Raw genomic sequence first — 14,469 nt, 5'->3', positions numbered from 1 at the left:
ACAAGCTTCCCACAATAAGTTGGGTGAATTTTGGCCCATTCCTCCTGACAGAGCTGGTGTAACTGTGTCAGGTTTGTAGGCCTCCTTGCTCGTACACGCTTTTTCAGTTATGCCCACAGATTTTCTATAGGATTGAGGTCAGGGCTTTGTGATGGCCACTCCAATACCTTGACTGTTGTCCTTAAGCCATTTTGCCACAACTTGGAAGTATGCTTGGGGTCATTGTCCATTTGGAAGACCCATTTGCGACCAAACTTCCTGACTGATGTCTTGAGATGTTGCTTCAATATATCCACATAATTTTCCATCCTCATGATGCCATCTGTTTTGTGAAGTGCACCAGTCCCTCCTGCAACAAAGCACTCCCACAACATGATGCTGCCACCCCGTGATTCACGGTTGGGATGGTGTTCTTCGGCTTGCAAGCTTCCGCCTTTTACCTCCAAACATAACAATGGTCATTATGGCCAAACAGTTCTATTTTTGTTTCATCAGACCAGAGGACATTTCTCCAAAAAGTACGATCTTTGTCCCCATGTGCAGTTGCAAACCGTAGTCTGGCTTTTTTTAATGTCGCTTTTGGAGCAGTGGCTTCTTCCTTACTGAGCAGCCTTTCAGGTTATGTCGATATAGGACTCGTTTTACAGTGGATATGGATACTTTTGTACCTGTTTCCTCCAGCATCTTCACAAGATCCTTTGCTGTTTTTTTGCACCAAAGTACGATCATCTCTGGGAGACAGAATGCGTTTTCTTCCTGAGCGGTATGACGGCTGCGTGGTCCCATGGTGTTTATACTTGTACTATTGTTTGTACAGATGAACATCGTACCTTTAGGCGTTTGGAAATTTCTCCCAAGGATGAACCAGACTTTTTCTGAGGTCTTGGCTGATTTCTTTTGATTTTCCCATGATGTCAAACAAAGAGGCACAGAGTTTGAAGGTAGGCCTTGAAATACATCCACATGTACACCTCCAATTGACTCAAACGATGTCAATTAGCCTATCAGAAGCTTCTAGAGCCATTACATCATTTTCTGGAATTTTCCAAGCTGTTTAAAGGCACAGTCAACTTAGTGTATGTAAATGTTTGACCCACTGGAATTGTGATACAGTGAACTATAAGTGAAATAATCTGTCTGTAAACAATTGCCAAAACTATAGTTTGTTAACAAGAAATTTGTGGAGTGGGTGAAAAACGAGTTTTAATGACTCCAACCTAAGTGTATGTAAACTTCCGACTTCAACTGAATATATACACTACCGTTCAAAAGTTTGGGGTCACTTAGAAATGTCCTTGCTCTTCGACCTTTGCCTCTCCTGAGTCCGTAAGGGAGTTGCAGCAATGAGACAAGACTGTAACTATCAATTGGATACCACGAAATTGGGGGGAAAAAAGGGGGAAAAGTACATCAACAACAAAAAAAGTCAAGGCACACTTAACCAGCATTCTGCAGCGAAACGCCATCCCATCTGGTTTGGGCTTTGTGGGACTATCATTTGTTTTTCAACAGGACAATGGCCCAACACACCTCCAGGATATCTAAGGGCTATTTTACCAAGAAGGACAGTGATGGAGTGCTGCATTAGATGACCTGGCCTCCACAATCCCCCAACCTCAACCAAATTGAGATGGTTTGGGATGAGTCGGACCGCAGAGTGAAGGACAAGCAGCCAACAAGTGCTCAGCCTATGTAAAAACTCCTTCAAGACTGTTGGAAAATCAATCCAGGTGAAGCTGGTTAAGAGAATGCCAAGAGTGTGCAAAGCTGTCATCAAGGCAAAGGGTGGCTATTTGAAGTATCTAAAATATAAAATATATTTTGATTAATTAAACACTTTTTTTTTGGTTGTAACATGATTCCATATGTGTTATTTAGTAGTTTTGATGTCTTCACTATTATTCTACAATGTAGAAAATAGTAAAAATAAAGAAATACCCTTGAATGAGTAGGTGTTTTTGACCTGTAGTGAAAATATATGGGGGATTGGAAGTGATGCAGACAATTACATTGAAGCTACAATCTATCTGCATATCAAAGCTGATCTACCAACATTTTTTTTTTTACAAAAATAAAAATAAATATAAGGTCCCACAGCTGACAGTGCATGTCAGAGCAAAAACCAAACCACGACGTCAAAGTAATTCTCCGTAGAGCTCCTAGACAGGATTGTGTTGAAGCACAGATCTGGGGAAGGGTACCAAAAAAATTATACAGTGTTGAACATCCCCAAGAACACAGCGGCCTCCATAAGTCTTAAATTTAATATGTTTCGAACCGCCAAGATTCTTCCTAGATCTGGCTGCCCGGCCAAAATGAGCAATCGGGGGAGAAGGGCCTTGGTCAGGGAGGTGACCAAGAACCCGATGGTCACTCTGACGGAGCTCCAGAGTTCCTCTGTGGAGATGGGAGTCCTTCCAAAAGGACAACCACCTCTGCAGCACTCCACCAATCAGGGCTTTATGGTAGAGTGGCCAGACGGAAGACACTCCTCAGTAAAAGGCACATGACAGCCTGCTTGGAGTTTGCCAAAAGGCACCTAAAGGACACTCAGACCATGAGAAACAAGATTCTCTGGTCTGATGAAACCAAGATTGAACTCTTTGGGCTGAATGACAAGCGTCGCGTCTGGAGGAAACCTGACACCATCCCTACATTGAAGCATGGTGGTGGCAGCATCATGCGGTGGGGATGTTTTTCAGCGGCAATGACTGGGAGACTAGTCAGGATCGAGGAAAAGATGAATGGAGCAAAGAACAGAGAGATCCTTAATTAGAGCCTGCTACAGAGCGCTCAGGACCTCAGACTTGGGAAAAGGTTCACCTTCCAACAAATTAATAACCCTAAACACACAGCCAAGACAACGCAGGAGTGGCTTTGGGACAAGTCTCAATGTCCTTGAGTGGCCGAGCCAGAGCCCGGACTTGAACCCGATCAAACATCTCTGGAGAGATCTGAAAATAGCTGTGCAGCAGTGCTCCCCATCCAACCTGACAGAGGTTGAGAGGATCTGCAGAGAAGAATGGGAGAAACTCCCCAAATACAGGTGTGCCAAGCTTGTAGCGTTGAACCCCAAGAAGACTTGAGGCTGTAATCGCTGCCAAAGGTGCTTCAACAAAGTACTATTTAAATGTGATATTTCCAGCTTTTTTTTTTTTATAAATGTGCAAAAAGGTCTAAAAACCTGTTTTTGTTTTGTCATTATGGGGTATGGTGTGCAGATTGATGAGGGGGGAAAAAATGTCATCCATTTTAGAATAAGGCCGTAACGTAACAAAATGTTGAAAAAGTCAAGGGGCCTGAATAGTTTCCGAATGTACTGTAGATATTGAAACAACCAAATTCAAAAAAATCTTACCTGCAATAGAGCATGCTGGGCAATATGATAATGACAGGCGTAGTTTTAGTTCAACTCTGGTTATTAACACCAACGCTGGGGTTCTTTTACACCACTGAGTGTTAATTGAACACTTAGAGTTAATTTAACACCTGAATCAACACTAGAAATGTTACACTGAAAATCAACACTAGGTAACACTGGCCAATTTGCTTGGTATAGATGGGTTGGGTGACTACACGGGGTGTGGGTGTTGTTTTGGAAGGATGGGGTAAAGGTGTGGTCAGTTGTGGCCCTCACCTCGTTGCACGACGTCCCAAATGAGTGGGTTTGGTCACAGTCACAGGTCTGGCAGCCCTGTCCACTTCCTATGTTGAACGTATCAGGGGCACAACGGTCACAGTTCTGGCCAATCACGTTAGGCCGGCAGGGACACTGGCCAGTCTGCAGGTCACAGTGACACTCCCCCGGGGACGGACACGCCTCCGACGTCGTGCCCACTGAATAACACATACACCCTATAGAGAGAGAAAGACAGTTACACACATAGACACACACACATAGACACACACACACAAACACTACATATACATATATATACATATACATACATACATACATACATACATACATACATACATATATATATATATATACATACACACACTGTCTAATTGTACTCACTCCTGCAACTCTGGGTGGCGGCGTTGCCGTAGTAACCCAGCTTGCAACGCTGGCAGCCATAGCCCTCGGTATGGTGCAGGCATTTGAGGCAGACGCCTGTGCGAGCATTGCAGGACCCCGGGTCCAGCTGGTCAATGTTGTCATTACACTGGCAGGGCAGACAGCGCCCGGTGGGCACCTGGGGGTTACCATAGTGACCTGGGGCACACTCGTCACACCTGGCTCCTACAGAAAGGAAGGAAAGGTAAATTCAGAACTGTTTACACACACACCACACACACACACACACACACACACACACACACACACACACACACACACACACACACACACACACACACACACACACACACACACACACACACACACACACACCACACCCCCCCCCCCCCGTTATAGATCTGTAAGGAAGCAGAACTGTCCATAGGCTGCAGTGTTTAGTATAGCGCAGTCATAGCACAATTGTAAACACTCATAAAAGTCGTAAACAGTCGTAAACAGTTACAGGCAGTGGGGACTGGCTTCCTGTTCCAGTGAGAGAAGTATCTGTGGGGTTTGTCACACACTCACTGTCCCGGATTCAGCTAGCTCTGTCATTTCAGGGAAAATGTGTACTAGGACTGGGAGAACAGTGTGTGCCGTGGTGTGTGTGACGTGGTGTGTGTGTATCTAACCTCTGTATCCAGGGCTGCAGACACAGACCAGCTGGTAGTTGTTGGCGGTCTGGTAGCAGCCGTCTGCATACTGGCGTCCGCTCCCCGGCCCGTCTGGGCACATGCAGGGGCGGCAGTGACCCCCCAAACCCAACACTGGGTCGCCATGGTAACCATCCAGACACCTGTAGGTATGGGGTAAGACATGATAAGAGGCACGGAAAACACTCACATACACACAAACACGGTTGGTACTGATAAGAGAAAGCATGACAGTGAAATATGCAGTTGTGCCCTACACTGTGGTTTGGTGTGCGGTATATTAGCTAGCTACTATTTTTTATATGGTATAATTTCACACAGTACCTTTCACACATGTGCCCGGTGGTGAAGGCGCGGCAGCCCTGGCACTCCCCAGTCTGAGAGTGGCAGTAGTCGCTGTTGCCGTTGCACTGGCAGGGCCGGCATTGAGGGAAGCCCCAGTAGCCTGGCAGGCAGTGGGCACACTGACGCCCTGATGCCCCTGGCACACACTCACACTGACCTGTGGCCTCGTGGCAGAAAGCGTTCACAGAACCCACAGGATTACACTCACAGGCTGGGGAGAGAGGAGGGAGAGCAGGGAGGGAATAGCAGGGAGAGGGGAAGGAGGGATGGAGGAAAGAGGAAGAAGAAGGGGGAAAGAGAGTGGGAAAGGGATATAAAATACCACACAAGTTGGAATCTCAACTCCAGTCTCAACATAACCCTCCCCCTGACCTTTAACCTCTGACCCCATGCTTGTCCGTCACTCACGTCTGCATCCTGAGGGGCTGAACAGGAAGGTGGCGGGGGCACAGCGGTCACAGTTCCTGCCCGCCATGTTGGGCCGACACCGGCACTGCCCGCCTCTGGGGTCGCACACCGCACTGAGCGAGCCCTGGGAGTCACACTGGCACGCTAGAGAGCAGAAGGAAAACAGGGGGGAAGGGGAGAGGGAGAGAGTAAAAGAGGGGGGAAAGATAGGGGAGGGGAGAAGTGAGAGAGAGAGACAGAGAGAGAGACAGCGAGAGAGATAGAGAGGAACGCAGCAATGTGAGTTGTTGTTGTTGCTGCTGTATGAGTATTAGGAATGCTTCAGGAAGCAAATTATTGCTTACTAATGATAAACAGAGACTCTCTCACACACAAACATACAGACTACCCCCCCCTTCCATCGAACCCTACATACACACAGCCCCCGCCACCACCCCACCCAGCCCCGTCTCCTACCCATAGCCCCCTGGTGTAGCAGGGCAGACACACTGAATATGTAGTTGTTACAGATGTCCGTCATGGGGCTCTTGATGACGCTCTGGCTGCTCTCCAGACAGCGATACCTCTGGAACGTATCCCACGCCTCCTTCCCCCGAGAACCCTCAAACAACTCCAGCTCACGTACCCGCGGAATCAACACCAACTAGAGGGAGGGAGAGGGGAGGAGGAGGAGGGAGGGAGGGAGGGAGGGAGGGAGGGAGGGGGAAAGGGAGGGTAGGAGGAGAGTAAGTAAGAGATGGATAAAGACAGAGGGCTTGTCGTAGAGATACTACAAGTCTGTTATTCCACACTACATTGACTCTATAACATGACTACTATAGGGATGTTTTCCATACTGACTCGTGTGTGTCTGTGTGTCAGCGGAAACGACAGTTTATCAGACTGTATGGAGCGGGGTTTGCGACTGTTACTTACGGAGTCGATGAGTGTGTAGGGGCTTTGGACGTCACTGAGAGAGGAGTAGAGAGGCAGACTGAGACGCAGGGTGTAGTTCCGTCCCTTGTCCAGACACACAGGCCTTGGGAGCACCACATGTCTGAAACACACACACAGAGGAGAGTAAGGTGTACGGTTGGAACGACAATAGAGGTGGTGTGTGTGTGTGTGTGTGTGTGTGTGTGTGTGTGTGTGTGTGTGTGTGTGTGTGTGTGTGTGTGTGTGTGTGTGTGTGTGTGTGTGTGTGTGTGTGTGTGTGTGTGTGTGTGTGTGTGTGTGTGTGTGTGTGTGTGTGAAAGATGGTGTATGAAGATGGAAGTAAGGGTGTATTGTAGGGACTAGGGAGGAGATGTGTGCCACTTGGGTACCTACCTGGATTCTGGAGGAAGAGACACCAACTGCTGATCTCCTCCTGGTAGCGTGTTTTCACATGTACTGACTGGCTGTCCTACTCTCATTGAGTAAGGACGTATCACTCTGATCTCCACCTGCTCCCACTGCTCAGGCAACTACAGCAACACACACACACCACACACGCAATATCACACATTGCAGACAGTAGAGAAAACTGTGTAAGTATGTGTGTGTTCGCGTGTTCTTATGTGTGTGTGTGTGTGCATGTTCGTATGTGTTTTACCTGTGGTTCATAGCGGATCAGCATGTCGTAGTCCATGGAGTCAGGTATGTTGTTGATGTGGAACTCCAGGTGGGCTCCCTCAGGTACGTTGACAAACCCTGCCCCTGTCCAGGTAGGACTACGGTTCAGAGGATAGGGCCTGGGAACCACCTTCACACCCTGAGAGAGAGATACGACCGATTTAGAAAGACAGAGAGATTGAAAGCGAGAGGTCAACACACACACACACACACACACTCACAGGGCCGTGCTTGGCGTCCTCAGCCTCATAGGTGTAGTGGTCCAGGGCGATGAAGTAGAATCCTGACTCCACCTGGTCACAACGCCTCCCATACATGTGTTCTCGACACTGACACTGGCCTGATATCGGAGAACAACTAGAGATGGAGGGAGAGAGAGGGGGAGGAAGAGAGAGAGGGGATAATAGGGAGAGAGATAAATAGGGAGAGCAACAGAATGAGAAACTGATTGTTTGTAAATATCCAATACCTACAGATACATTACTGCAACAATGCATTTCGGGCGGGGTGGAATTAGGAAGAGTAGTTGTGCTGTGATTGGATCATATGAGTAGAGACATGATGTGATTGGTTAAAACATACTCATTGTTGATGGCTCCACCCTGGTCGCAGTCACATGGTCTGCAGCCGTCCATGTCATTACTCAGCCCCCAGTGATGCGGCTGCAGGAACAAATGAATAGTTATATAAACGCACACACACTGCAGACACACGGTGATGTGGTCGGTATGTCCCTCACCAGACACTGGTCACAGTTCCTGCCGGTGACAAGGCGTTTGCAGAAGCAGTTTCCTGTGTCCATGTCACATGGGCTCCCTCCAGGCAGCGTGCCCAGAGGGTTACAGGTACACTCTGCCAAAAACACACATCAAATAAACAATGAGAGACAAAAAGATGTGTGTGTGTGTGTGTGTGTGTGTGTGTGTGTGTGTGTGTGTGTGTGGGTGTGTGCGTGTGTGCGTGTGTGCGTGTATTAGACTCACGCAGGCAGCCGTTTGGTCCCTGTCCCAGGCCGTAGTGTCCCTGTCTACAGTGGTCGCAGCGCTCTCCCTCCACACTGGTCTTACAGCGACACTGTCCTGTTATCAGACCAGCAGACACGTCTGTCCTGCCATCACACACACCACCCTGCAGGGAGCCCGCAGAGTCACAGCTACACGCTACAGACAGAGGGAGGGAGGGAGGTGAGCGAGAGAAAAAGACAGGAAGGAATGTGAGGGGACAGGGAGGGTAGGAGGGAGAGTGATGAGGGAGTTGAAGGAGACAGAAAGAGTTTGGGGAGGGTATTGGAGATGGAGAGACGAAGGAGAGCGAGAGAAGAGGACAGAGACTCCAACAATAAATTCAGACTTTTAAGTTCAGAGACAGAGATCAAAGGGAGAGTTGAGAGTTGAAACTTGACAGGTCAGTGGTCAAAGGTGAGGCCAGCAAACTCCTGGCCCTTGTCATAGGTCACAGACAGACAGTGACGTACGTTCACAGATGTTGGGGTCTCTCAGGTGTCTTTCGGGGTGCTGGTAGTAGAAGGGTCTGCACTGCTCACACTGACGCCCCATGGTGTTGTGTTGACACTCATCACACACTCCTCCACTCACGTTCCCCGTAGACAGATACACAGCCGTGTCAAAGTGACATGACCTGGAGTGGTGGTTACACTCGCACACTGGGAGAAGGAGAGAGAGACGGAGAGATAGAGAGATGGAGAATGGAGAATGGAGAGGGAGAGAGAGACAGAGAGATAAAGAGAGGGAGAGGGGCCAGAGAGCGAGAGAAATAGAGAGAATATTTGGTTTAAACATATTTTGCACTTCAAAAGACACTATCAACAGGACGGAATGAGGGAGATTCTTGTTGAATAGTTTGACATATCTGGAACGGAATGATCTAGACTCTATATATCTGGCACAGTGTGATCAGTGTGTGTGTGTGTAAGTGTCTCACTCTTGCAGGCATTGGTGTTGTGTCCCTCTGCAGGCCTCCAGGGCAGGTCGTTGTAGAAGTCCTTACAGTGGTCACAGTTCAGACCCTCTGTGTTGTGGTTACACATACAGTGACCATGGACCTGGATACACGAACGTGCGCACGCGCACACACACACAGACACACAGAGAGAGAGAGAAACACTAGTGTTAGAGGCGCTAGCACCAAAGACTAGAGAAAAGTAACTTGAGTCATCTCCCTCAATGGTCACACAACCTATTAGGAGAACGTGTGTGTGTTGTGTGTGTATGTTGTATTGTGTGTGTGCGCGCCTGTTTCACTTACCATGCCCTCTGTGCCTACATGTATCCCATCGACAGGGGAACACTTGGAGGCATGTCCGTAGCAGAAGCAGTTGCCGCGGACGACCATGTCGAAGAGGGCGTAATAGTATTTCTCTGTGACCTCGTCTCTGGAGTCCAGCAGGTTGTCACCCAGTGTGTGGAGCTTACTAAACTGGACACGCAGGTTAGTGATCTTCAGCATGTCTACACACACACAATCAGAATAAAGGTACACTTATTACCAGTCCTAATGTAACGGCCCATCTCAAACAGCAGTGGTACGTTATAGGAATGTTTCTGTAGGTTACTGTGTCTTTATATTAGGTTCTGGATCTTCTCCAAGCTCATCTCTATGACCTCTGACCCTAAAGATGTGGGATCCTCCTTCTGAAGGCTCCCTACACCCTACACACACATTCACCGCATACTTAACATGAGGGGCCCTTTGTGTGTGTGTGTGTGTGTGTGTGTGTGTGTGTGTGTGTGTGTGTGTGTGTGTGTGTGTGTGTGTGTGTGTGTGTGTGTGTATGTATTTGTAGCTTCTACATGTGAAATTCCATAAGAGGTGCCAGGATAACCTGACCTCTAACCCCTGCCCTGCTGTGTTGCCTTGGCAACCGCCACTACTCAGACTTTGGTTTTTACACTTAGAAAATGATTTGTTGCAGTACTAACTGGATCGTATGTAGCTAATGAGATTTGCCACCTCTGGCCTGGTGTTGTACTGTAGTTACTTACTCTGTATCCTGGGACTGTAAGGGTCTTCAATCTCAAACGCTGGGTCCAGCACCCTGAATATCACCTGATAGAGAGGGGTAGAGAGGGACAGAGATAAGGATTGTAAAAATGTACGTTTCCTAGGTTGTAATTCAATGAGAGACTAACTCTGAAGCATTCTGGAGCCACATCTTCTACCCCATCCCTTGCAAAAGCTCTAAGGCCACACAGATGCACACCTCTCCCTCTGCGGACGGCTCTATGTCAGAGTAGCGAGAGTCACAGATGATGTCGTCCACTTTGACCATGGGTCCCACGGATATCCCAGGGAAGGCGGACTCACAGTCGTAGCTATAGTAACGGTACACCTGCCACTTCTTCCCAAAATCCATGGAACGCTCAATCACCATGGTAGCCGGACGGAATGTCTATCAATCAAAGAGATCATTCTAATTCGTAACACAGAAATACAACAAATATAAAGGAATAGATTCTTGATCACGTGACCCGAACAGGGAAAACTCTGTGTCCTAATATTATAACACAGAAAGAAAGAAAAAGAGCGAATGAGAACAAGAATGAAAGAGAGGAGAGTCCAGACCAGACCAGAGACACATGGAGGGTTCTAAAGGAAGCTGAATAGACTCAATACACTGATGCCAGCAGTACAGAGTATAGTGTTTTACAGCAGCCCTCTCTACCATCCATCTCAAGAGACTAGGGAGATTTTCCACATACCTCGAACACAGCTGTGAGTGTGTGTGTGTGTGAGTGTGTGTGTGTGTTTGTGTGTGGCCACCTTAAAGGTCATGATGAGATGTGTGAAGTGGAACTCAGCTTCCAGGTTCAGTTGAATGGTCACATTCTCCACACCTGCAGCACAGGGAAACAAACACACAACACACACACTGAGAAAGACATCCCATGACAAACATATCCTGCTTTATGTCAAGAGTTACAGACCCATAAAAACACATTAGTGAGTCTGCCAAAATATCTGCTAACACACACACACACAGGAAATTTGACCAAGTCAATTGGTCTTTCTACCACACCCATGTGACGAATTGATCCATTGCCTTGGTAACATGTGCGTAGTGGGATCTCATAGGGACTAATGCAGCGGGATAAGGAAATCCCAACCCCTGCTTTTCCTTGTTTCGTCCTGCCTGGTATTCCCGGACCATCTGGGCATCTGGCTGCGGCTCCTTCCATGACTCAACAATGGACACTTTATCCTCCACATCTGCCAGAAGACTCAGCAATGAATAAACAAACCCACTGTGTGTGTTTGTGTGTGTGTGTGCATGCATGGGCTATGTGAGTTTGTGTTAGTGTTACGACTGTGTGTGTGTGTACGTGGGAAAGCCAGTCCAGTTCCCATGCTCTCAGACAAGAATACCTCAGTCTCTCATTATGTTGCACAGTTGCAAGTATGTGTGCGTGGGAGTGTGTGTGCATGTGTGTATTACAGGGAACAATGCGGTCATGTCATGTCAGCAGTGTTGATATACAGCTGTTTCTAAAACCTGTTCACTTGAGCATACCTGTATATCCTCTGCCCTGAAGCCTGCTCTGATTGGCGGAGCTCTGTTGCTCTGTGATCTGCTCTACTCACCGTACCGCCCCCTGTTCCCATGAGAACACATTTAGCACACACTGACCATTCTCTCACAGCTGGACTTCACCATGACACACACACGCATTTGTTTTACTATCCTTGTGGGGACCAAACAATTGATTCCCATTCAAAATCCTATTTTCCCTAAACCTAACCCTATTTGGATTCCCATTAGCTTTTGCAGAAGCAGCAGCTACTCTTCCTGGGTTCTACAAAAAACACAAAACATGACAAATAACAAAACACTGATACACTGATGGACAAGGACACTAACACAAATGTTAAATACAACGATATACAAACATTACAACAAAGAAATTATATAAACAATACAACTAAAAAAATGGTGTGTGTTAGTGTGTCTATTTGTGTGTGTTTGTCCCCTCACAGTCCCTTCAGTTCCATGAGTTGTTGTTTGATTAAAAAAATTAAGATAATTTTGCTGTTTGCTTTAGTAATTGGAGATGGAAGGGAGTTCCATGCGATCATGGCTCAGAATAAAACTGTGTGTTGCCGTTAATTTGTTTTGGACTTGGGAACTGTGAAGAACCCCCTGGTGGCATGTCTTGTGCTGTATGCACCTGTGCATCTGTAAATAGCCCATCCAACTACCTCATCCCCATACTGTTATTTATTTTATTTATTTTGCTCCTTTGCACCCCAGTATCTCTACTTGCACATTCATCTTCTGCACATCTATCACTTCAGTGTTTAATTGCTATATTGTAATTATTTTGCCACTCTGGCCTATTTATTGCCTAACTCCCTTATCTTACCTCATTTGCACTCACTGTATATAGACTTTTTGTTTTCTTTTGTTCTACTGTATTATTGACAGCATGTTTGTTTATTCCATGTGTAACTCTGTGTTATTGTTTGTGTCGCACTGCTTTGCATTATCTCGGCCAGGTCGCAGTTGTAAATGAGAACTTGTTCTCAACTAACCTACCTGGTTAAATAAAGGTGAAATAAAAAATAAAAGTATGTATGGGTGTCTGAGCTGAATGTTATTTTATTATGGAGACAATCTGGAATTTGTCACAGTAATATTTCTTATAAAATCTAGAAAAGAAGTAGAGAATCTCTCGTCAACACTGAACCAGGAAAGACTGCCATGTCGATGTTAGTTCGGTATGCGCAGTTAAGGGCAAGGCTTGCTGCATTGTTTTGAGCCAGCCACAGCTTTGTTAGGTCTTTCTTTGCTGCACTTGACCATATTACCGGACAGTAATCAATAAGGGACGAGACCAGAGCCTGAACAACTAGTACAGTTGATTTGTCAAAAACGCAGAACATATTTTAATAACAGACATACCGCTCCCCATCTTCACAGCAACTTTGTCAATATGACTTGATCATGATAAATGACCATCCGATGTTATACCTAGGAGTTTAGCTTCCTCAACTTGTTCAATGGTCACACCCTTTACGAACAACTCCAGCTGAGGTGTAGGTCTTAGAGAATGCATTGAACCAAATACAATGCTTTTAGTTTTTGTCACGCCCTGATCTGTTTCACCTGTCCTTGTGCTTGTCTCCACCCCCTCCTGGTGTCGCCCATCTTCCTAATTATCCCCTGTGTTCTGTCTGTTTGTTGCCAGTTCGTCTTGTTCGTTCAAGTTTACCAGCATTTTTCCTGTCAGCACCTATCGCTTCCCATCCTCTCTTTGCTAGTCCTCGCGGTTTTGACCTTTGCCTGTCCTGACCCTGTACCTGCCCGCCTGACCCTGTGCCTGCCCGCCTGACCCTGTGCCTGCCCGCCTGACCCTGAGCCTGCCCGCCTGACCCTGAGCCTGCCCGCCTGATCCTGAGCCTGCCCGCCTGACCCTGAGCCTGCCCGCCTGACCCTGAGCCTGCCCGCCTGACCCTGAGCCTGCCCGCCTGACCCTGAGCCTGCCCGCCTGACCCTGAGCCTGCCCGCCTGATCCTGAGCCTGCCCGCCTGATCCTGAGCCTGCCCGCCTGACCCTGAGCCTGCCCGCCTGATCCTGAGCCTGCCCGCCTGACCCTGTGCCTGCCCGCCTGACCCTGAGCCTGCCCGCCTGACCCTGAGCCTGCCCGCCTGACCCTGAGCCTGCCCACCTGACCCTGTGCCTGCCCGCCTGACCCTGTGCCTGCCCGCCTGACCCTGAGCCTGCCCGCCTGACCCTGAGCCTGCCCGCCTGACCCTGAGCCTGCCCACCTGACCCTGTGCCTGCCCGCCTGACCCTGAGCCTGCCCGCCTGACCCTGAGCCTGCCCGCCTGATCCTGAGCCTGCCCGCCTGACCCTGAGCCTGCCTGCTGTCCTGTACCTTTGCTCCACCTCTGGATTACTAAAACCTGCCAGTCCCCGACCCAGAGTTCGCCTGCCGTCCTTTTCCTTACCCTGGATGTTCGACCCCTGGAATCATCCGCATACTTAGTCATTCTAGCTTCGTGTAAGACCTGTGGCAAATTATTTGTAAAAATAGAGAAGAGCAACGGCCCAAGGCAACTGCCCTGAGGGACACTGCACTGTGCATATCTGATCTTCGAGAAGATTAATTCGAAGAACACGCTCTGGGTTCTATTGGATAAATAACTCTTCAACCATGTGAAGGTAGGTGATGTAAAGCAATAGCAAGTTACTTTTTTATGATCAATAACATCAAAAGGCTGCACTGAAATCTAACAATACAGTTCCAACTATTATCTTATTATCCATTTATTTGAACCAATCATCTGTCATCTGAGTCAGTACAGTACAGGTTGAGTGCCCTTCTCTATATGCATGCTGAAAGTCAGTAGTTAATAGCATTGTACTTGGTCAAACACAATCCTCTCCAT

At 47.8% G+C, this 14,469-nt stretch overlaps 1 protein-coding gene across 2 annotated transcripts in view; it reads right to left on the bottom strand.

Moving 5' to 3' along the window:
• LOC100286412 (laminin subunit beta-1) overlaps positions 1 to 14,469 on the bottom strand; it is a 38,831-nt gene that overhangs the window by 12,473 nt on the left and 11,889 nt on the right. Inside the window, exons 4-22 of one of the 2 annotated variants that reach the window (XM_014152866.3) lie at positions 10,843 to 10,916; positions 10,283 to 10,471; positions 10,065 to 10,128; positions 9,328 to 9,530; positions 9,004 to 9,124; positions 8,537 to 8,725; positions 8,046 to 8,222; positions 7,802 to 7,914; positions 7,645 to 7,724; positions 7,284 to 7,419; positions 7,043 to 7,201; positions 6,778 to 6,914; positions 6,385 to 6,505; positions 5,926 to 6,112; positions 5,470 to 5,613; positions 5,041 to 5,272; positions 4,696 to 4,859; positions 4,022 to 4,246; positions 3,638 to 3,855 (exon numbers count right to left, since the gene is read on the bottom strand). In XM_014152866.3, coding sequence (XP_014008341.2) covers positions 3,638 to 3,855; positions 4,022 to 4,246; positions 4,696 to 4,859; positions 5,041 to 5,272; positions 5,470 to 5,613; positions 5,926 to 6,112; positions 6,385 to 6,505; positions 6,778 to 6,914; positions 7,043 to 7,201; positions 7,284 to 7,419; positions 7,645 to 7,724; positions 7,802 to 7,914; positions 8,046 to 8,222; positions 8,537 to 8,725; positions 9,004 to 9,124; positions 9,328 to 9,530; positions 10,065 to 10,128; positions 10,283 to 10,471; positions 10,843 to 10,916 — 2,933 coding nt within the window. Of the gene's footprint in view, positions 1 to 3,637; positions 3,856 to 4,021; positions 4,247 to 4,695; positions 4,860 to 5,040; positions 5,273 to 5,469; positions 5,614 to 5,925; positions 6,113 to 6,384; positions 6,506 to 6,777; positions 6,915 to 7,042; positions 7,202 to 7,283; positions 7,420 to 7,644; positions 7,725 to 7,801; positions 7,915 to 8,045; positions 8,223 to 8,536; positions 8,726 to 9,003; positions 9,125 to 9,327; positions 9,531 to 10,064; positions 10,129 to 10,282; positions 10,472 to 10,842; positions 10,917 to 14,469 lie in introns of those variants that run through there. The other variant, XM_045699691.2, reaches the window with a different exon arrangement.

Source organism: Salmo salar, chromosome 17 (genome assembly GCF_965601325.2).
Source record: "Salmo salar chromosome 17, fSalSal1, whole genome shotgun sequence".
NCBI lineage: Eukaryota > Metazoa > Chordata > Actinopteri > Salmoniformes > Salmonidae > Salmo > Salmo salar.
The sequence above is the reverse complement of the archived record's forward strand: the minus strand, read 5'-3'. Positions and strand labels throughout refer to the sequence as shown.